General features: G+C 34.3%; 2 protein-coding genes across 2 annotated transcripts; both read left to right on the forward strand.

Moving 5' to 3' along the window:
- The first annotated feature begins 7294 nt into the window (after positions 1-7294).
- LOC110809237 (serine/arginine repetitive matrix-like protein) lies at positions 7295-8578 on the forward strand. Its single transcript, XM_022034999.2, has one exon. The coding sequence runs from the start codon at positions 7539-7541 to the stop codon at positions 8100-8102; it is 564 nt and encodes a 187-aa protein (XP_021890691.2). The 5' UTR covers positions 7295-7538; the 3' UTR covers positions 8103-8578.
- A 3843-nt stretch (positions 8579-12421) lies between these two features.
- LOC110809228 (uncharacterized) lies at positions 12422-16429 on the forward strand. The gene is made up of 5 exons (XM_088207881.1): positions 12422-13003; positions 15125-15181; positions 15416-15478; positions 15584-15652; positions 15753-16429. Exons 1-5 carry the CDS (start codon positions 12647-12649, stop codon positions 16032-16034), a joined length of 828 nt encoding a protein of 275 aa, XP_088064007.1. The 5' UTR covers positions 12422-12646; the 3' UTR covers positions 16035-16429.
- Positions 16430-17253: the final 824 nt, after the last annotated feature.

Here is a 17253-nt window from a genome sequence, read left to right on the forward strand (position 1 = left end):
TTGATCTATAGACCGACTTCATCGTCTCCACTCCGTAGGAACTTCTAGATTACCCCAAGGACACCTTCGGTATCCAGGAGTCACAAACCAACCATATAACCATGTTCAATAAGTGGAATACATTAGCTATCCACTCTCAATATCTCATTGAAAGACAATATCTCATTTTTAAAACCAACATTCGAAAAAATCGAGTCAAAAAAAAGGGAAAAGCTCTATGTTCCTGGTCTCCTATATCTGGGTCCTTTGGAACCACAAGAATCCTTAGTTAGAATGGGATTCCAACTCGACACCTTTTGAGATTTTGAGAAGAGTTGCTCTTTCGAGAGCACAGTACGATGAAAGTTATAAGGTGTGTTCAGAGGGGAGTTATTGTCTATTATTGACCTCTATGGTAGAATCAGTCAGGAGCCTGATAAGCGATGGTTTATCATGTGGCGGATGTTAGCGGTTTGAGTCCGTTTATCTCCAACTCATGAACTTAACTGATACAAAACTATACGATAACACCATATTTTTTTGATTCAGTAGTTCGATCTATGATTTCTCATTGATGGACATTGATAAGATAAAATTCTTCCATTTAGCAGTATCTTAGGATGTCATAGCCATAAAGTTAAAGGCAAGGTTCAAATAAGGAAAGACTTATGGTAGATAACTAGGCATCCAGAGAAGAGGAAGGGCATAGTAAGTGATGAAATGATTCGAGGAGTTGAAAATAAGCGTAGATCTAGAGATTCCCGAATAAATCAACATTTCGAACTATTGTTGAATCCATGGCAGACAAAAGATAACCTGGCTAACTGAAACATCTTAATAGGCAGAGGAAAAAAAATAAAGGGGATTTTTGTAGTAGTAGTGAACAAAATGCGAGCAGCCTAAACCGTGAAAACAAGGTTTTGGAAGAGCAATAAAAGCATTATGCTACTAAGCAAAGTGGTGGAGTGTTGTATCCTAGATGGTGAGAGTTCAGTAGCCCAAAGCATCACTAGCTTATGCTCTAACCCAAGTAGCATGAGGCACGTGGAATCTTATGTGAATCAGTAAGGACCATCTTGTAAGGTTAAATACTTCTGGGTGACCGATAGCAAAGTAGTACTGTGAGGGAATGGTGAAAAGAACTCCCATTGGAGAGTGAAATAGAATATGAAACTATAAACTCCTAAGTAATGGGAGGAGCCTAGGGCTCTGAGCACGTGCTTGTTGAAGAATGAGCCGACGACTCATAGGCAGTGACTTATTTAAGGGAACCCACTGGATTCATAGCGAAAGTGAGTCTTCATAGGGTAATTGTCACTGCTTATGGACCCAAACTTGGGAAATCTATCCATGATCAAGATGAAGTTTGGGAGAAACTAAATAGAGGTCCGAACCAATTGATATTGAAGAATCAGTGGATGAGTTATGGTTAGCGGTGAAATTTCACTCGAACCTAGAGCTAGTTGGTTCTCTCCAAAATACATTAAGGCACAATAGTTGTCTGGATATTTAGGGGTAAAACACTGTTTCGGTGTGGACTGTGAGAGCAATACCAAATCGAGGCAAACTCTAAATAATATATATGATCTCAAAATAACAGGGGTCAAGGTCAACCAGTGAGACAATGAGGGATAAGTTTTATTATTGAGAGGAAAACAACCTGGATCACCAGCTAAGACCCTTAAATGACCGCTCAATGATAAATGAGGTAGTGGTGTATAGACAATCAGGAGGTTTGCCTAGAAGTAGTCACCCTTGAAAAGAGTGCATAATAGCTCACTGATCGAGCGCTTTTACACCGAAGATGAATGGGGCTAAGCGATCTGCTGAAGTTGTGGGATGTAAAAATGTATCGATAAGGGAGCATTCCACCTTAGGGGGGAAGCACCCGTGCGAACAGGGGTGGACGAAGCGGAAGCGAGAATGTTGACTTCAGTAACGTAAACATTTGTGAGAATCCAATACCTCGAAAACCCAAGGGTTCCTCTGCAAGGTTCATCCACAGAGGGTGAGTCAGGGCCTAAGATCAGGCTAAAAAGCGTAGTCAATAGACAACAAGTGAATATTCTTGTACTACCCATTATTCTTCTCAAGAGATAGAGGAGGCTAGATTAACCGAAAGATGGTTATCAGTTTAAAGACATAGGGTGTCCTTGATTTTTTAGGGTAAGAAGGGATAGAGAAAATGTCTAGAGCCAATGTTCAAGTACTAGGCGCTACGACACTGAAATAACTCATGCTATACTTTCAAGAATATCTCGAAAGACCTTCAATAAAATGACACATGTACTCAAAATCGACACAAGTAGGTTGGTAGAGAATACCTAAGGGCGTGAGACAACTCTCTTTAAGGAACTCCACAAAAAAGTCTCATAACTTTAAGAGAAGGGGTGCCTCCTTATAAAGGGAGTCACAATGACCTGGCCCGGATAACTATTAACCAAAAATACAAGTATCTGCAAAGTCGTAAGACCATGTATAGGGGCTGACGCCTACCCAATGTCGAAAAGTCAAGGAAGTTAATGACCTGATGACAGGGGAGCCGGTGACCGAAGCTCTAATAAACGGTGGTCGTAACTATAATGGTCCTAAGGTAGCGAAATATCTTGTCGAGTAAGTTCCGACCCACACAAATGGCGTAATGATCTAGGCACTATCTCGGATAAGGGCTCGATGAAATAAACATGTCTGTGAAGATACAGACTACCCGCACCTGGATAGAAAATGAGCTCACATCGACGGGAAGGTTTGACACCTTAATAACAGCTATTCACCACCTGGGGTTCTAGTATGTTCCAAGGGTTGGATTGTTTGCCCATTAAAGCAGTACGTGAGCTGGCTTCAGAACGTCGTGAGATAGTTTGGTCCATATCTGGTGTGGGTATTAAAGCATTGAGAGGACCTTTCCCTAGTACGAGAAGATCAGGAAGGACACACCTCTAGTGTACCAGTTATTATGCTTACGGTAAACGCTGGGTAGCAAAGTGCGGAGCGGATAACTGCTGAAAGCATCTAAGTAGTAAGCTCACTCCAAGATGAGTGCTCTCCTATTCCGACTTCCTTAAAGCCTCTGATAGCACAGCCGATACAACAACGAGTTCTCTACCCTTGCGGGGATGGAGTGACAGAAGTTTTGATAATTCAATAGAATGTCACAGCAAGGCGAGCCGTTTATCATTACGATAGGTGTCAAGTGGAAGTGCAGTGATGTATGCAACTGAGGCATTTTAACAGACTGGTAGACTTGAACCTTGTTCTCACATAACTCGATTAATTCAATTAGGCACTCGCCATCTATTTTCATTATTCAACTCTTTGACAACATTAATCATTGCTTAATCTTTAATTCAATGAAAACAAAAACAAATAGGTTTTTCTAATTTCATTCAATTTAGATTAAAGTTATATGAGGTTAATCTTTAATTCAATGAAAACTTTAGTGGTTAAAACTACCACAACGTCTCTTTGTTTTGTCATAAAGAATTTCCGAAGTCAGTCCTTTTTTATTTTCTTTTTTCATGTATGTTGGAATAAAGTGTCTTTTTTCTTCTTTTAACTTTTTTTCCCCAAAAAAAAAAGAAGATTCTGTATGTACATGATGAGTACAAGGCGGACTCTGGTTTATTAGAAAATAATTAAAAAGGAACATTCTTATTTTTGTTTTATACATATTAAAGGCAAGCTTGCTTGGAAAACATTTATAAAACCATATATATATATATATATATTATAAAACCAGATAATCACATGGTCATATTATAAGATACATGCAAGTTTTATCTAAATATTATAATTCATTGTTTTATTTTCTTTAAATATTCTGTATTTTATGGTACAAATGCTTATTAGAAGAAAAAAAAAAGTAAATTTTAGTTTCACCGCTTCTAATTTGATTAAACTACACCTAACAAATATGCGGGGCTTTTTTTTTTTTTCTTTTTTGTACTCGTATAGAAATATAAGGTTTTGAATTAGAAAACTTTAACCATATTAAATTGAAATTTAATCATTAAAAAATTAAATTTTTATTTATTTTTTAAAAAACTCTTCGTAGCATATATATATACATATATATATATAGGTGTGTATATATCAGTAGGTCGTAATCAAATAAATTTCTCTTCCTTTTCTTTAACAATTTCCAGACATTAGCGTTACAATTATGTTAAATATTATTGGATAATAAATAATTATTATCTGTATATTTCAAATTCAAATGCATTATGTGTATGAATTTGAAACCATACTCAGGAAATACAAGACAAGTAAGCCCATTAAATGATGCCCCATTAGGGCCCATTTGCTTGTTATGTGGAATCCTCCTGTAAATAAAATTTCTAATTAAATTAAATATATTTCTACAATTTTTATGAATTTATTTTAAATGTAACCTCAGATTTAAACTTCTAAAACACGTATTTCATGCGGCTATAAGATTTACAGAGGAAGAAAATAAATTATATGTGATTATAAACTTTTTAATAAAAAAAAAAAGGAAAATAATCAGATTTGTTTTGAAGGTAGATTGCATATTCTAAATTTTAATTTTATTGATTTTATTTTATGTGATTATAAGCTTTTAAATAAATAAAATAATCATATTGAATTTAGACCTAAAAGAATTAGATAATTGGGTTGAAGCCCAACTTAGAAGAAATCAAACGACGTCGTGTTCGTCTAGATTCCAGATCCTTCCAAGCGTATTCGAATTCAAATAATTTGTATTATAATATTTTAAAAAATAAAATAAATAATCGAAGGGCTGACCGCCCGATGCAAAGAAATAGGTTGACCGACTTTCCTACCCCGTCTCTCTTGACGGCAACGACATTCCGCGCTACCCTGACCGACACGTATACCTCTCGAGTTGCTCCAGCTGTTATTAAAACTTGTGGACCCCACTGATGATGTCCTTTTCCGTAAAATTACTAAATTGCCCGTGATAGGAAATTCACGTGTTGGTGGTGCTCTGTTCCCCTCACTTTGGCTTTTTGTTTTCCTTACGCCATCAAAAGGAGCTTTTTTCATTTACTACGTGGCCTAAATTTACTGGTCAAAGTAAAAAAATCAAGCCTTCTTTTTTTCCCCTATTAAAAAATTTACAATTTATTTTATTTTAAATCATATTTTATGCTATAAACACTAATTTAACTAATTAATTTAAATAGTTAGTCAAATTTATTTTTTTAAACTTCTAAATATGAAATCTAATAATGAAAAAATATTAAATATTAAATAAATGCGAATAGTCAAATAGTTTTTTACTTTTAAAGATGTATTTGTTGAAGAATGAGGATGGAGACCGATTCAACTAATAATTATTTTAATTTTTTCTTTTAGTTAATTTTGAAAAAAGATAGTGGTCAAAATTCAAATATGCTAAAGTATCTGGGTCGTTTTGAAAAAAAAAAAAAAAAAAAAAAAAAAAAAAAAAAAGGAAAAGTCGATGAAATGATGATGGTGGTAGGCGGCATTTGCGAGAAAGTAAATGGCATTACCGTAATTAAAGTAAAAACCAGGGGGAGATAAGTAAGGCGGGGATAATTATGCCCCTGGGTCTTGTAACCACGTCAGATTGACATTTTTTTATTTTTATTTTTATTTTTTTAGGAGTTTTTAACAAATTTAGAAACCATAGTTTTTGGTTTTGGTGGGCTCCTTCCATTAATGACTATCCCCCACCTTCCCACGCGCCTAACCGTCTCTTGAAGTACACCTTAAGTATTATCTTCTAATAATAATAATCTCAAGCTTTTTCTGTAATTTACTTTATGACGTAATAATTAACGGAAATTATGATTAGTAATTATAAGATTAAAATTAAAAATTATAAATAAATTTTATTTTTATTAATCTTGCGAGCTAAAATTGATTAATATGTTAAAATGATTTGAATAGTAACATTTTTAATTTATGAACAATGAATTTTATATCGTCTTTATTAAAATTTGAACTTCATATGATTGTGTAAATTAACATTCTCTTCTTTCACACGTATGTGTGTGTGTGTGTATTTGTGCGTATACGTAAATCCACACACACACACACATATGTATTAAAAATATTGTATTTTATTTTAGAATTTTGTACTTCACAATAAAAAATATTAATTTATGAAAAACATCGAACATATTAGTATTTATCGTATCAAATTAACATGCATATATTTGACTTTCATATTAAATTTTCATTGTTTTATCAATTTTATATTATTTTTATGATATATTTTTATTACTCGAACTTATATAAAAAGATATAAAGTTAATGAGAAAATATTCCTACATTAATTTACATAATGTAATAAAATATACTAAATGAACAAATGATAATATATCCATAAAAATTAAAGTGAGTTACTTGCTAAAAGATTACGAGAACAAAGAGAATAAATAATGGTGGTGCCCTAATTCGTATCTTGCTCTCATGTCTTAATTCGGTAATTTCAAAAAAAATATTTTATATCTTAATATAGTTAAGTAGCGTTGAATATTTATTTATTTATTTATTAATCTGATTTGAATGAAGTTGTTAATTGTTGAGTGAAAAGTTATAATTTTAACTAAAATTTGAATGCTAAAATTATTTGACGTAATTAGGATAAGCTCTAAAACAAAATTTTACATTGGATGTATGTATACATACACGCGGATCCGTGTATATAGGTATTATGATACAAAAAAAAAAAAAAAAATATTTTGTTATTATTTATATTACGTATATTAATAATTTAAATTAATTTTTAAAGTAAAATTAAATAATTAAATTAACATATATGTACATTTAGCTAAGATTTATTACTTTTAAATTATTTTACGTGTGCAAAAAAAAAACTCATATTTTAACAAATGCATTAAAGTTTAATATTAATGACCCATATACTTTTAAATATATATAATAAAATTAATAATTTGGTATGCTAATATTAAAACCCAACAATAACCTCCATAGTTTACTAGCGTGTTCCAGTTGGATAATTAAAAATAATAATAATAATATATATTTATTGATATGTAAAATATAGAGGAGGAGATGTTTATTTATTTTAAAATTAGGATTTGAACAAAGTTGTTAATTGTTGGGTATGATTAAAATTTGAATGCTAATGAGGATAAATTATAAAACAAAATATTTAAACTAAAACAAAATATTTGTTATTAGTTACAAGAAGAAGATTAGAGAAATATCAAAATCTGGTCATGCAAATTAAAAAAAAAAAAAAAAAAGGAGGACACCGTGTACCGCACGGACTAGGAAGAGAGTGGTTATTAACCGTCTCTCACACTCTTAAGCAGCGCTATAAAATCCCTACTCCGCCCATTCAACTCGTTCTAAATCACATAATTTTATTTTCTTCTCTTCTTCTTTTCTTTTATTTTCTCCTCTCTGTGCAGCCTGTAAATTTTTCATCTCTCTTCGAAACTTTGATCCGACTCTCTTCCCTGTCCAGCTAAAAAGCTTTAACGCTCTCCTTCCCTCTCCTCGGAAACCTCTTTCTCCATATTCAAATCCGTCTTCGATCTCTTATTCTTTGTTTCGATCTTGTTTTTTTAGCTTCGATCATGGGTGTTGCCGTTCTTAATCCCCAAGATTGTTTGAGAGATCCTTTCTCCAAACAGAACCTGATTTCTCCTCATATGAAACATCCCCGAAACCCTAACACTAACCCGAACAGGTTAAACCGGAACCATGCGAGCCGCGGGAAGCGGGGTCTGAACCGGTCGCAGAACAACTCGCCTCCGGCACGCGCGGTGGTGCCTCCGAGAAACCCTAGCAAGAACCTCGCCATGGGTCAGGTCAAGATCCTGAAACGGGGTGAAGAACTCAACAAAACGGTGCCGGATCCGGTCAGTGAGACCAAGAAAATTGAGACCCGAGAGGTTCCGGGTCTGTCCTCCACTGAACCACCAACTCCGAAGCCTGAGACGGAGCCTGAGTTGGTTTCGACTCGAACTGAGTCGGTCCCAGTCTCCCCGCTCTACTATGCGGGATCTGCCTTTTTTGCTTCTCCCCCACCGAGTTCTCTTCCAGTTCCTGCCTTCTTCAGCAAGAAGACGATCAGTGGCAACAGATACGACGACGCTACAAGTAATTTGATAAGGATTTTGCGTTTGGATCTTGCTTAAGAGTTGGATCTGTGATGGATGGGTTTTAAGTTTTATCTATGTCTTTTTCCGCTTGTTTGGGTTCGCTAATCATCGTTCTTCTCTTATTTTTTCAACGGGAAGATCGAGTTGGCTGACTCAATTTACTTCTGAGCTCTGCAACTAAGCAAAGCTTGCGGTACTTGTGGGTTTTTAGGTTTTTAGATGTTTGATAGACATTTGCTTGTATAGGTTTTCTTTCTTTGGCTTGTTTCTTTGTTTTTCTTTTCTTTTTTTTCTCTTAGGTAAAGCTTTACAGTTTATGGTATTTTCATCTTCGTTATGGTAGATAAGTGGGAAGGGTATGTCAGATTTGTAATATGCTATCTTATATCTTAGCTATATCGTTGTAGGTTTAGAAGATGTGCAAATCTGTAATCATGTTTCTGTTGTAGTAGTTTTACATTATGGAAATAAAAAAATAAAAAAAAAAAAAAAAGTATATTTTCTTAGTAGAACTGAAATCTCGTTATCCCTTCCCCCCCACCAATTTCCGCCATTGATGATGATTCTTGCAGGTCTAACTAGGCGAGCGTGGTCAGAGGAATTGAAAAAACGGTGTCGTTTTCGTTTGTCTTGTGATTCACGGTTGGAAATATTAAAATTGATTTTATTGAATATTTAATTAAGTCATAATGAAGAGACGAATTCAGTATGAGCATTGGGTGATGAATTTACAATATTGTCCCTCCTGTTGAGAAAATGGATGGGCCGGGTTAAAGAGAAAAGGCTCATTGGGCCGACCCATCATATGCTTGAGATTGGGCGAGGATTTTAATAAAATCTAAGATAATGAGGATTCTTATGTTATGGTCGAATAGATGTGAATATATATTTTCAGACACTGAAAACATATGGGAATTTATAGCACAATGAAATTCTCTTATTTAAAATATTTACATAGTAATCATGATTTTATCTCTAAATTAATTCAATGAAGATCTGATTTCTCTAATCTAATCTTTTGTTATTTTGCATAAGAGTATCTTGTACTCTTTTATTTTAACTTATTAAGCATTATATATATATATATATATATTTTTAATAAATAAAGAAGTAACCATATGCAGAGCTACTTTTAACTATAAAAAATATGGAGAATTAATTTGTTAATGATGAGAAAAATATTTAAATAAAGTCGCAATAAATAGTGAATAATTTGATTATGGGAAAAAAAATTAAATTGTTTGGATTATGTGATTCTACTTTTTATTTTTTATTTTCACAGGCCAAACAGGGAAGAGAATCTGAAACGTGTTCTCGCCGAAAGGCACACTTGTCACCCACGCCACCGCTTCTAATCATTCTCTGTGCCGGATTGGAATGGACTTTCACACGTGCCAGGTTGTTCAAATTACTCTTCCTAATATTTAACTTTTGAAACGTAAATTATTTATGAGTAATTAAAATTATAAAAGAACAGTTATTTTTCACATACTATATTGTTGTTTTTTTTTTTACGTAATTTTTATAATGGATTTAAAAAAAAAATGAATTGTGCTCGAAAATTTACAAAATATAATATTATTTACTTAAATTTTTAAATAATAATAATAATATCTCTACTGAAAAAAATATATATATACAAAACTTTAAATAAGATATTGTAAAAATAAACTACGAATCATGAATACGTGGGCAGAGGAGCGGAGAAGGTTAGTCTAAAATTATTATAACATTTTTTTTTTTTTTTGTAACAAAATATTATATATAATGCTAATTGAAATATCTAAAATAAATATTTTCCTAAAAATTCCTATAATTAAATTCATGGTATAATTTTTAAATCATTTGAGTAATATTTTGTCAGTCTACGAATTAATTCTTTTATGGTATAACGATTAGGTTAGTCCGCATAATAGTTGTTTGTGTGAGAGTTATAATTAAATATATATATATTTTATTTAAAAATTAGAGTTAATTGTATATTTAATTAATTCAATGACAATATATATACATAAATTATAATTATACATATAAAATAAGTGAAGTACATTAATACCCTCATACATGATGACGTGGCAGGAATTGATGTGGAAATTCAGTTTGAGTCATAAATCTGTGAAACTGGGAAAGATCAGTAAACGGGTCGGTGTTCGGTAATCAGTTTAAGCAACATACACACAACCGCAAAGTACAACGATAACCTCTCTCTCTCTCTCTCTCATTTAACAAATCAAAATTGTTAAAAGAGTACTAATTTTTATTTGTATTTATTACTTTCCAGTAAAATAAATAAATAAATAAATTCAATTTATTAATTATTTTAAAATTGAATAATTAGTCATAATATTATATTTTTTACCCTTTTAAATTTAGTCATAAAAGTGCTAGATAACATTAAATTGGACTCCTACTTATCTTTAATTGGATGAATATTTCTCACAACTACCACGTGTCACATCTGGTAATTAAAAAACTATTTTAATTTTTAATATAATAAAAACATTTAGAAAATTAAAAAAAAAAAACAATAATTTCTCTTCTTCTTACACCACCGCTGCGCCGCGCCAGCCTTCAAACTCGCTTCAAATCGGTGGCGACGCCATTACCTCGCCGTCTTCTCTTGCTTCGGCACGGTGGTGCTCGCCAACACATCATTGTCGAGATCCATCCGCAGCATTGACAAGGCCACGGTTCTTGTTGCTCTAGTGGACGCTATAGGCTGACACTTGCTTGATCGAGAGCTTAGCTGGTGTTGACAGGATAAATTCTGTCCTCCAAACGGCCGACCTCTTCGTCGTCTCCTTCCTCTCTTCCCCTCCTCATCTGCAACTTTCTTCGAGACAGATTTTGTTTTGCTCTTTTTTTTTTTTTTTCCATTTTATTTTTCGTTTTTAAAAGTTGATAACATAATTATTTGTGGAGTGGGAGATTTTGTTTCTTCTGGTCATGCGAACTCCATCTTTTGGTTATCCCATTTCTTAAGCTCCCTTTCCTATATTTTTAAGCTTGCAGATGATGAGGGAAAGACATTGTTACATATGATCGAAAAATTAAGAAGAGTTAGCATTCAACTTGGACACTTTTAACAATGGTGTTAGTGTACACTAATAATTATATATCAAAATACAAACTTTTTCAAACTATAATCATTATAAGTAAATATATATATATATATATTGAAACTAATTTAAATATTTAAAATAATACAGAGAACTACTTAATTTATCAGCATAAATAAATAGGGTGAGAAGATAAAATTTATATGATTTAATGTACTACGATGTTTGTATCATTTTTAAAACTCATATATATATATATATATACATTAATTAAAATTATTTTTATTTTAATAATAAAATTTTAATTTAAAAGTTTTAATATATAGTGACTATCATAACTAAAATAATTAAACTACAACGGAGTGTTCATATTATATATGAACGTAATAAGTTCGTTAAAATTTATTTGTACTTAGATGTTACAACTCTACTAATTCATAATAGAATATTCGTTTTATTTAAAAACTTAATAGTTAGATGAGATTTATCTTAATTTGATCACTATAACTCTATTAATATATTATTACGATAAATTATTAATTTTAATAAATTAAATATTATAATTTAATCATATTCAATTTATAATATGTGTAAAAAAATGATAAATTTTATGTTTTAAATAAAAATTAAATTCATAATATTCGAATAGGATATAATGAATGATTTTAATCACTAAATTATTGACTACTAAATTATTTTTATGTATTATTTTATTTGTTGTCAAATGTATACATGCTGTAAAATCTTAAATATAATAAAAAATAATTTAATATTAAACACAACAAAATTTTGATATGATATAATAAATTAATACAAATACAAAAATTTATTAATAATTTTAAATATAATCAATATTGTTTAGAAAAAGATGTGGAGTAATAATTTGTATTTTAGTTATTGAAAAATATTTGTTTGCATTGTAATTTGATATAAATAATAATAAGCCTTTAAGGGCAATAAATTATATAATTTAACAAAAATATTATATATTTAAATTTAAATTTATAAAATTTGAAAAATACATTCAGCATTTATTATATAAAAATGTTAGACCCATACACATCAGGCAGTCTCTTCCTAACAACAAGAAGGAGACTACTGGCTGAATGAATCACTGGAATCTACTCCACCCCACCACATATAAAAATAAAAAAAAACCCAATAACTTTAAATTCTAATTTTAATTTTAATTTTAAATTTGAAAACAAACCCATTAATTTACCAAAATAAAAGAATAAAATTGGAAAGAAAATAAAGACAAGCGTCATATATATAACTCCCTCATCTCGCTCCTACATTCCTTTTCATTTTTAACTTTTCTCTCATTCTTCGCCACCCTCTCACCCTTTTCTCATTCTCCCATTCTCTCTCTCTTTCTTCACTACTCCGTCGTCTACCCTCAATACTATAATCACTGTCTATCATCATATCTTTTCCTTTCTTTTCTTCTTCCCCGTTTCTAGGTTTCCGGACCTGTGTTGTCTTTTTCCTCTGCGGAGGTGGATTGTCTGGGTGTTGGCCATGGTGACGATGGTCAAGGACGATTGGGTGAGGGCCGCGATGATGGACGACAGCGTGGTGGTGGAGCTTCTGGTGCGGCTCAAGCAGGCGCAGGCAGCGCCGTCGGTGGGGGTCGCTAAGTCCTCGGTGGCGTCACTCAGGTGGGGAATCCGTCAGCCGCGGTCGCGGTCCCTTAGATGCGACGCCGTTTCTCACAAGAAAGAAGCCGATTCCGCCACCAGAGGCAGTCCTACAACTCCGCTATCCTGGAGCGGTGGCGGTCGCGCTGGCTCTGCTTCGCCTTCTGCCACCGTTGACGGTTTCGAGGAGGCCAGCCGCCAAACTTCACGTTTTCCAGTCGTCGGCACCAGATCCAAGGTTTTTTTGTCTCTCTCTCTCTCTCTCTCTCTCCTTCTCTCCATCTGGAACTCTCCTGCTTTCTTCTTGGCGAGCTGATCTCTGTTGTGTGTTAATGGTGTGTTTGTTGTTTGACGGAAATGCCCTTCGAGTAGTGTGCGTCTGGAGTCGAGAGAGGGTTTGTATGAGGAGCGGCGCTGGCGTTTTTGTGTGTGTCCATCGATGAGACATTCTTGTCTTCTAGAGTCCGTTTCCCATGGGTTTTGCTCTTGACCATTTTGCCCTTCTTTAATCTCCTTGTTTTCTCTGGATTATTCGTGCCTCGTTAAGCGATTTTCCCGTTTCTCGATCACCCTTCGCCGAGTCACGAGTCACGACTCACCTTCTTCTTAATCTTCGTCTCGTTTTTATTTTCAAATGAAAATGTCACCGGAAGCAGTTGTCAAGGGCAAATCTGTCCATACACAATTTCTGTCACCTAATTCCTGAGTAGGTTGGAGTTGATCTCGCTTGTGCTGATCGGCAAATAGTCGTCGGCCAGGTATTAGTTATCTTAGAGAGAAAGTGTCATACAGTATTTATTATTTTTATATATATCTATGTCTATATATGTATATGTGGGTAGATTCTTGATTAGTTGGACGAAAATGCCCCTGCGTGGTTGAGGATTTTTCATGTCACGTGGGGTTCAAGCTTGATGGTGGAGTGGGCTTCTCACGTTTTCTTCTCGCCTCTTTCCGAGTCGCTTGTAAATCCTGAGTTCGCCCCTCCATCGGCCGATTCACCTACACAACTCGGCAACTCGCCTGCTCGTTTAGGTTCTTCTGAACTGAGTTTAAGCGCCCATCAATTGGCTATTTTACAAGTTTTACTTACCCCACCGTAAGAACAAGGAACCTTCTCGTGCAGGATCCTAGCCTTTTTTGTTTTCGTCGTGACAAAAAAAGCCCCACCCTCCGCGGTCAAATCTCTCTCCCTTTGTGCTCCCCCGCGAGGGCATTTTGGTCATAAAGCAAAGTGGGTGTGTCGTTGTCAGTACCGGGTGGGACCCAGAGATAGGGGTTCTTGTTTGCGTTTAGTAGCCATGGGTCTTGCGTTTTGGTTTGTTGCGTTGTATATGTGTGTTTGATGGCCCATCATTTATCGCTTGGTATTCGTATTGGCATCCGTTTCTCGTGTTTATCTAAATCTTGTTCTCAGCATTCTTCTCCCTAAGCGACGTCGTTTTCCGGGCACCGGAGCTCTTCAAATACTATTACTCGTAACAATTTTCACTGCCTACTCCTATGTCCAAGCGTTCATGTTTAGTCAATAGATCGCTCGGTGAAGCTGATGGTTTGACAATTTTTTTCTCGTCTTGTATTTAATTATGTTAGAGGAGGATGTGAATGGAGACTTGGGAGGAAAAGGGTTTAAGGCAAGTGCCCCAATATCTGCCGGCCATGTCAAAGGAGGCTCCCTACTCATGTGAGCAAGTCACGTGAGCTTTCCCAACTTTTGTCACGTGCCGCCACGTGGCTCTTGTGATGTGGCGTGTGTCTACTGGGTCAGCAGGGTTAATAAAAAGGGCGGCTTGGTCTCACACGAATTTGTCTCTGTTTCTCTCTCCTTCTCGGCTCTGCTTCGGATTATGATGTGAGCGTTGACGTTCTCTGGTGTGGAAACGTACACCTGGTGAGTTAAATACTGATGGCCAAACCACCTTCGTCATGGGATGAAGCCCAAGATGGAAGATATGAGCGGATGGAGCTGAGGCAATCAGAGATTATTACGGGGTGTGTTTGGATGAGAAGATAAGGGTATATAATGTAATGTCACCTGTGTCATGAACTCATAGGTAGGTCTGTACTCTGTATCTTGTTATTTCTATGGGTCATAATGGTGGAATTGAACTAGGGTTTCGTTATTTTTAGTTCATTTTGTATAATGGGTGCTCATTTTGTGATGCAAGAAAATGGGTCTTTGTTGGTCAAACTCAAAATTGTTAGTGTTAATCCATGCTTGCCAATTTGATCCAGAGTGTCTGTAAGGCATGATATGCGGGATCCGGCTGCCTTGTGTTTGATTTTTTTATTACGCCATACTTTTTGCTTCCCAATTTCATTCATATGTCGCCTAATTTCGGCATGATGGTTTATGCAGGTTTCTCCCATAAATGAAACCACAAGCAGCTCTAACAGAAGATTGAGGAGGAAAAAGGTAAATTTTAAGGGAATTATTACAGAAACTCATCATTGAAATGCAGATATTAGAAGCCTAATCCCTAAATCCATCTCTGTTTTTTGGATGGTTTTCTTCTAGATCATAAGAAATAGCTTGATGGGTCTCTGGATATGGATTCTTTTATTTTGAATTATGAAGTCACTGTGTGTCCTGCATTTCTATGGACTTCAGTCTCAGTTAATATTCATACTTGATTGATGACTTCTCCAGACATTTGCTGAACTTAAAGAGGAAGAGAGTCTTTTGTTGAAGGAGAGGGTGAACTTGAAAAAGGCACGTTCTTGGTTTTCTTTCGCTAATTTTGTTTGTTTGTTTGTTTGTTTTTTCTAATTTTTAATTGTTACTCTTATCTTACTGTATTATGTATTCTCCAAACAGGAAATAGCAACATTGCGTGCTACTTATAAGGAACAGAGTGCCAGAAATGAGAATTTGAAAAAGATGAAGGTGAGCAAATTTGTTATGATAAATATTCAAACACGTACTCATAAATTTCTGGATAAGCAGTCTTTATGAAATAAATTCAAATTAATATTCTGCTTTGCAGATTGATTTGAACTTGCAGTGTGCAAAGAACTTGTGTTCGACTTCTGACGAGTCTGAGAAAGAGATATCTGAACAATCCCAGCAGAGACTAGCCTCTTCTGCTGACCAAGTTCCTACAACCCTATCAAGATATGCTTTGGTTGATGATCATCAACAATCAGATTCTTGTGAGACACACAAGCATGTGCCTGCTGAGGAGGAAGGTCTTTTCTTGCTCCCTGATCTAAACATGATGCCTTGTGAAGATGATTCCGCCATTGAAACTTTATATGGGACAAGCTAGAGAAGGAGGTCATTCTTCATCTCCTAAACTCATAAGCATGTGGCTATATAACCTTCATAAGATTGGTAGATGCTTACCAGAAAAATGACTACTGCTAACACCATGTACATTGGGAAAGAAGGAGGTGTTTGCAGAAGGATGTATAATTTTCGGACTTGATTGAAGTCTCGGGTAATACGACTTCGATATCTGCTTCTTCCTTAAAAAATGGCAAAAGAGGAATTGAAGGTAATGAAGAAGGATTTGAGGGTAGTGTAGAGATCCTGGCTGGTAGATTATAGAGATTCTTGTCATTTTGCAGGTTCCTACTGTTCCTCCGAAATTCTTTGGGGTAAGCCCTCATTACTTCTTGTTTTCGGAATTTACTGCAGAAATAAAAAAGTTTGTTCTCATTCTTTGTAGGGGTAACCAGTTCAAGTTGTTTGAACTCTGTTAAAATCTTTTATAAAACTAAAATTTTATAACTATTCCATCACCCTGTTTTACCCGGGGGTTAAAAAAAATGTGAATTCCGCCAAGAGGAATCCTGGATAGAGTTCGGTTTTTGTTCTTATGTAATTACACGTGTGTGTGTATAGAGAGAGTCTGGTTGATCAATTTTTAGTTGAAGATGTAGTAGGCAAAAAGGTTATGTTCTATTTGTATAGCCGGGCAGAAGCTCCTTGTTTGGGGGTGTGGTAATTTCGTAAATATCGTTTTACTCTGGCATAATTCCAACAAACGATTCTAGAAAGAATAAATAAATCTAACTGGGTTATTACATTCCAAATTTTGTATTTTCGATTATTCTCCCTAATTATCTCACTAAAGAATATTTGGTCTGCCGTAGGATTTTAAAGGAGGTGTAGTTCATACGGGTTTCCAACGGTACTTTTTATTTTTTATTTTTATTTTTATAGTTATTATCACCTTTTATTTGAAGTAACCTGACTGCTACTTGTAGGGAGATAAAAATTCCTTAATCGGAATCATTTAAATTAACATTTACTGTGGTGTCTCAGATTTTTGTCAGGAAAATTATTACTAATATTCTGACAAATTTAATGGAATCTAACACTATTTAATGTTGTCTAACAAAATTTAACGTGGTCCAACGAGAACTTTGGATGAACCATTTCACATGAAATAATTTCTCATTGAAGGCGACATATTAATTGTTGGCGTTTTTTGTCAAGATGGCAGATCAAGTTTTAGTATATACATATATATATATATATAT

Source organism: Carica papaya, chromosome 7, assembly GCF_054855325.1.
Source record: "Carica papaya isolate Zhongbai chromosome 7, ASM5485532v1, whole genome shotgun sequence".
In the NCBI taxonomy this organism is placed as follows: Eukaryota; Viridiplantae; Streptophyta; class Magnoliopsida; order Brassicales; family Caricaceae; genus Carica; species Carica papaya.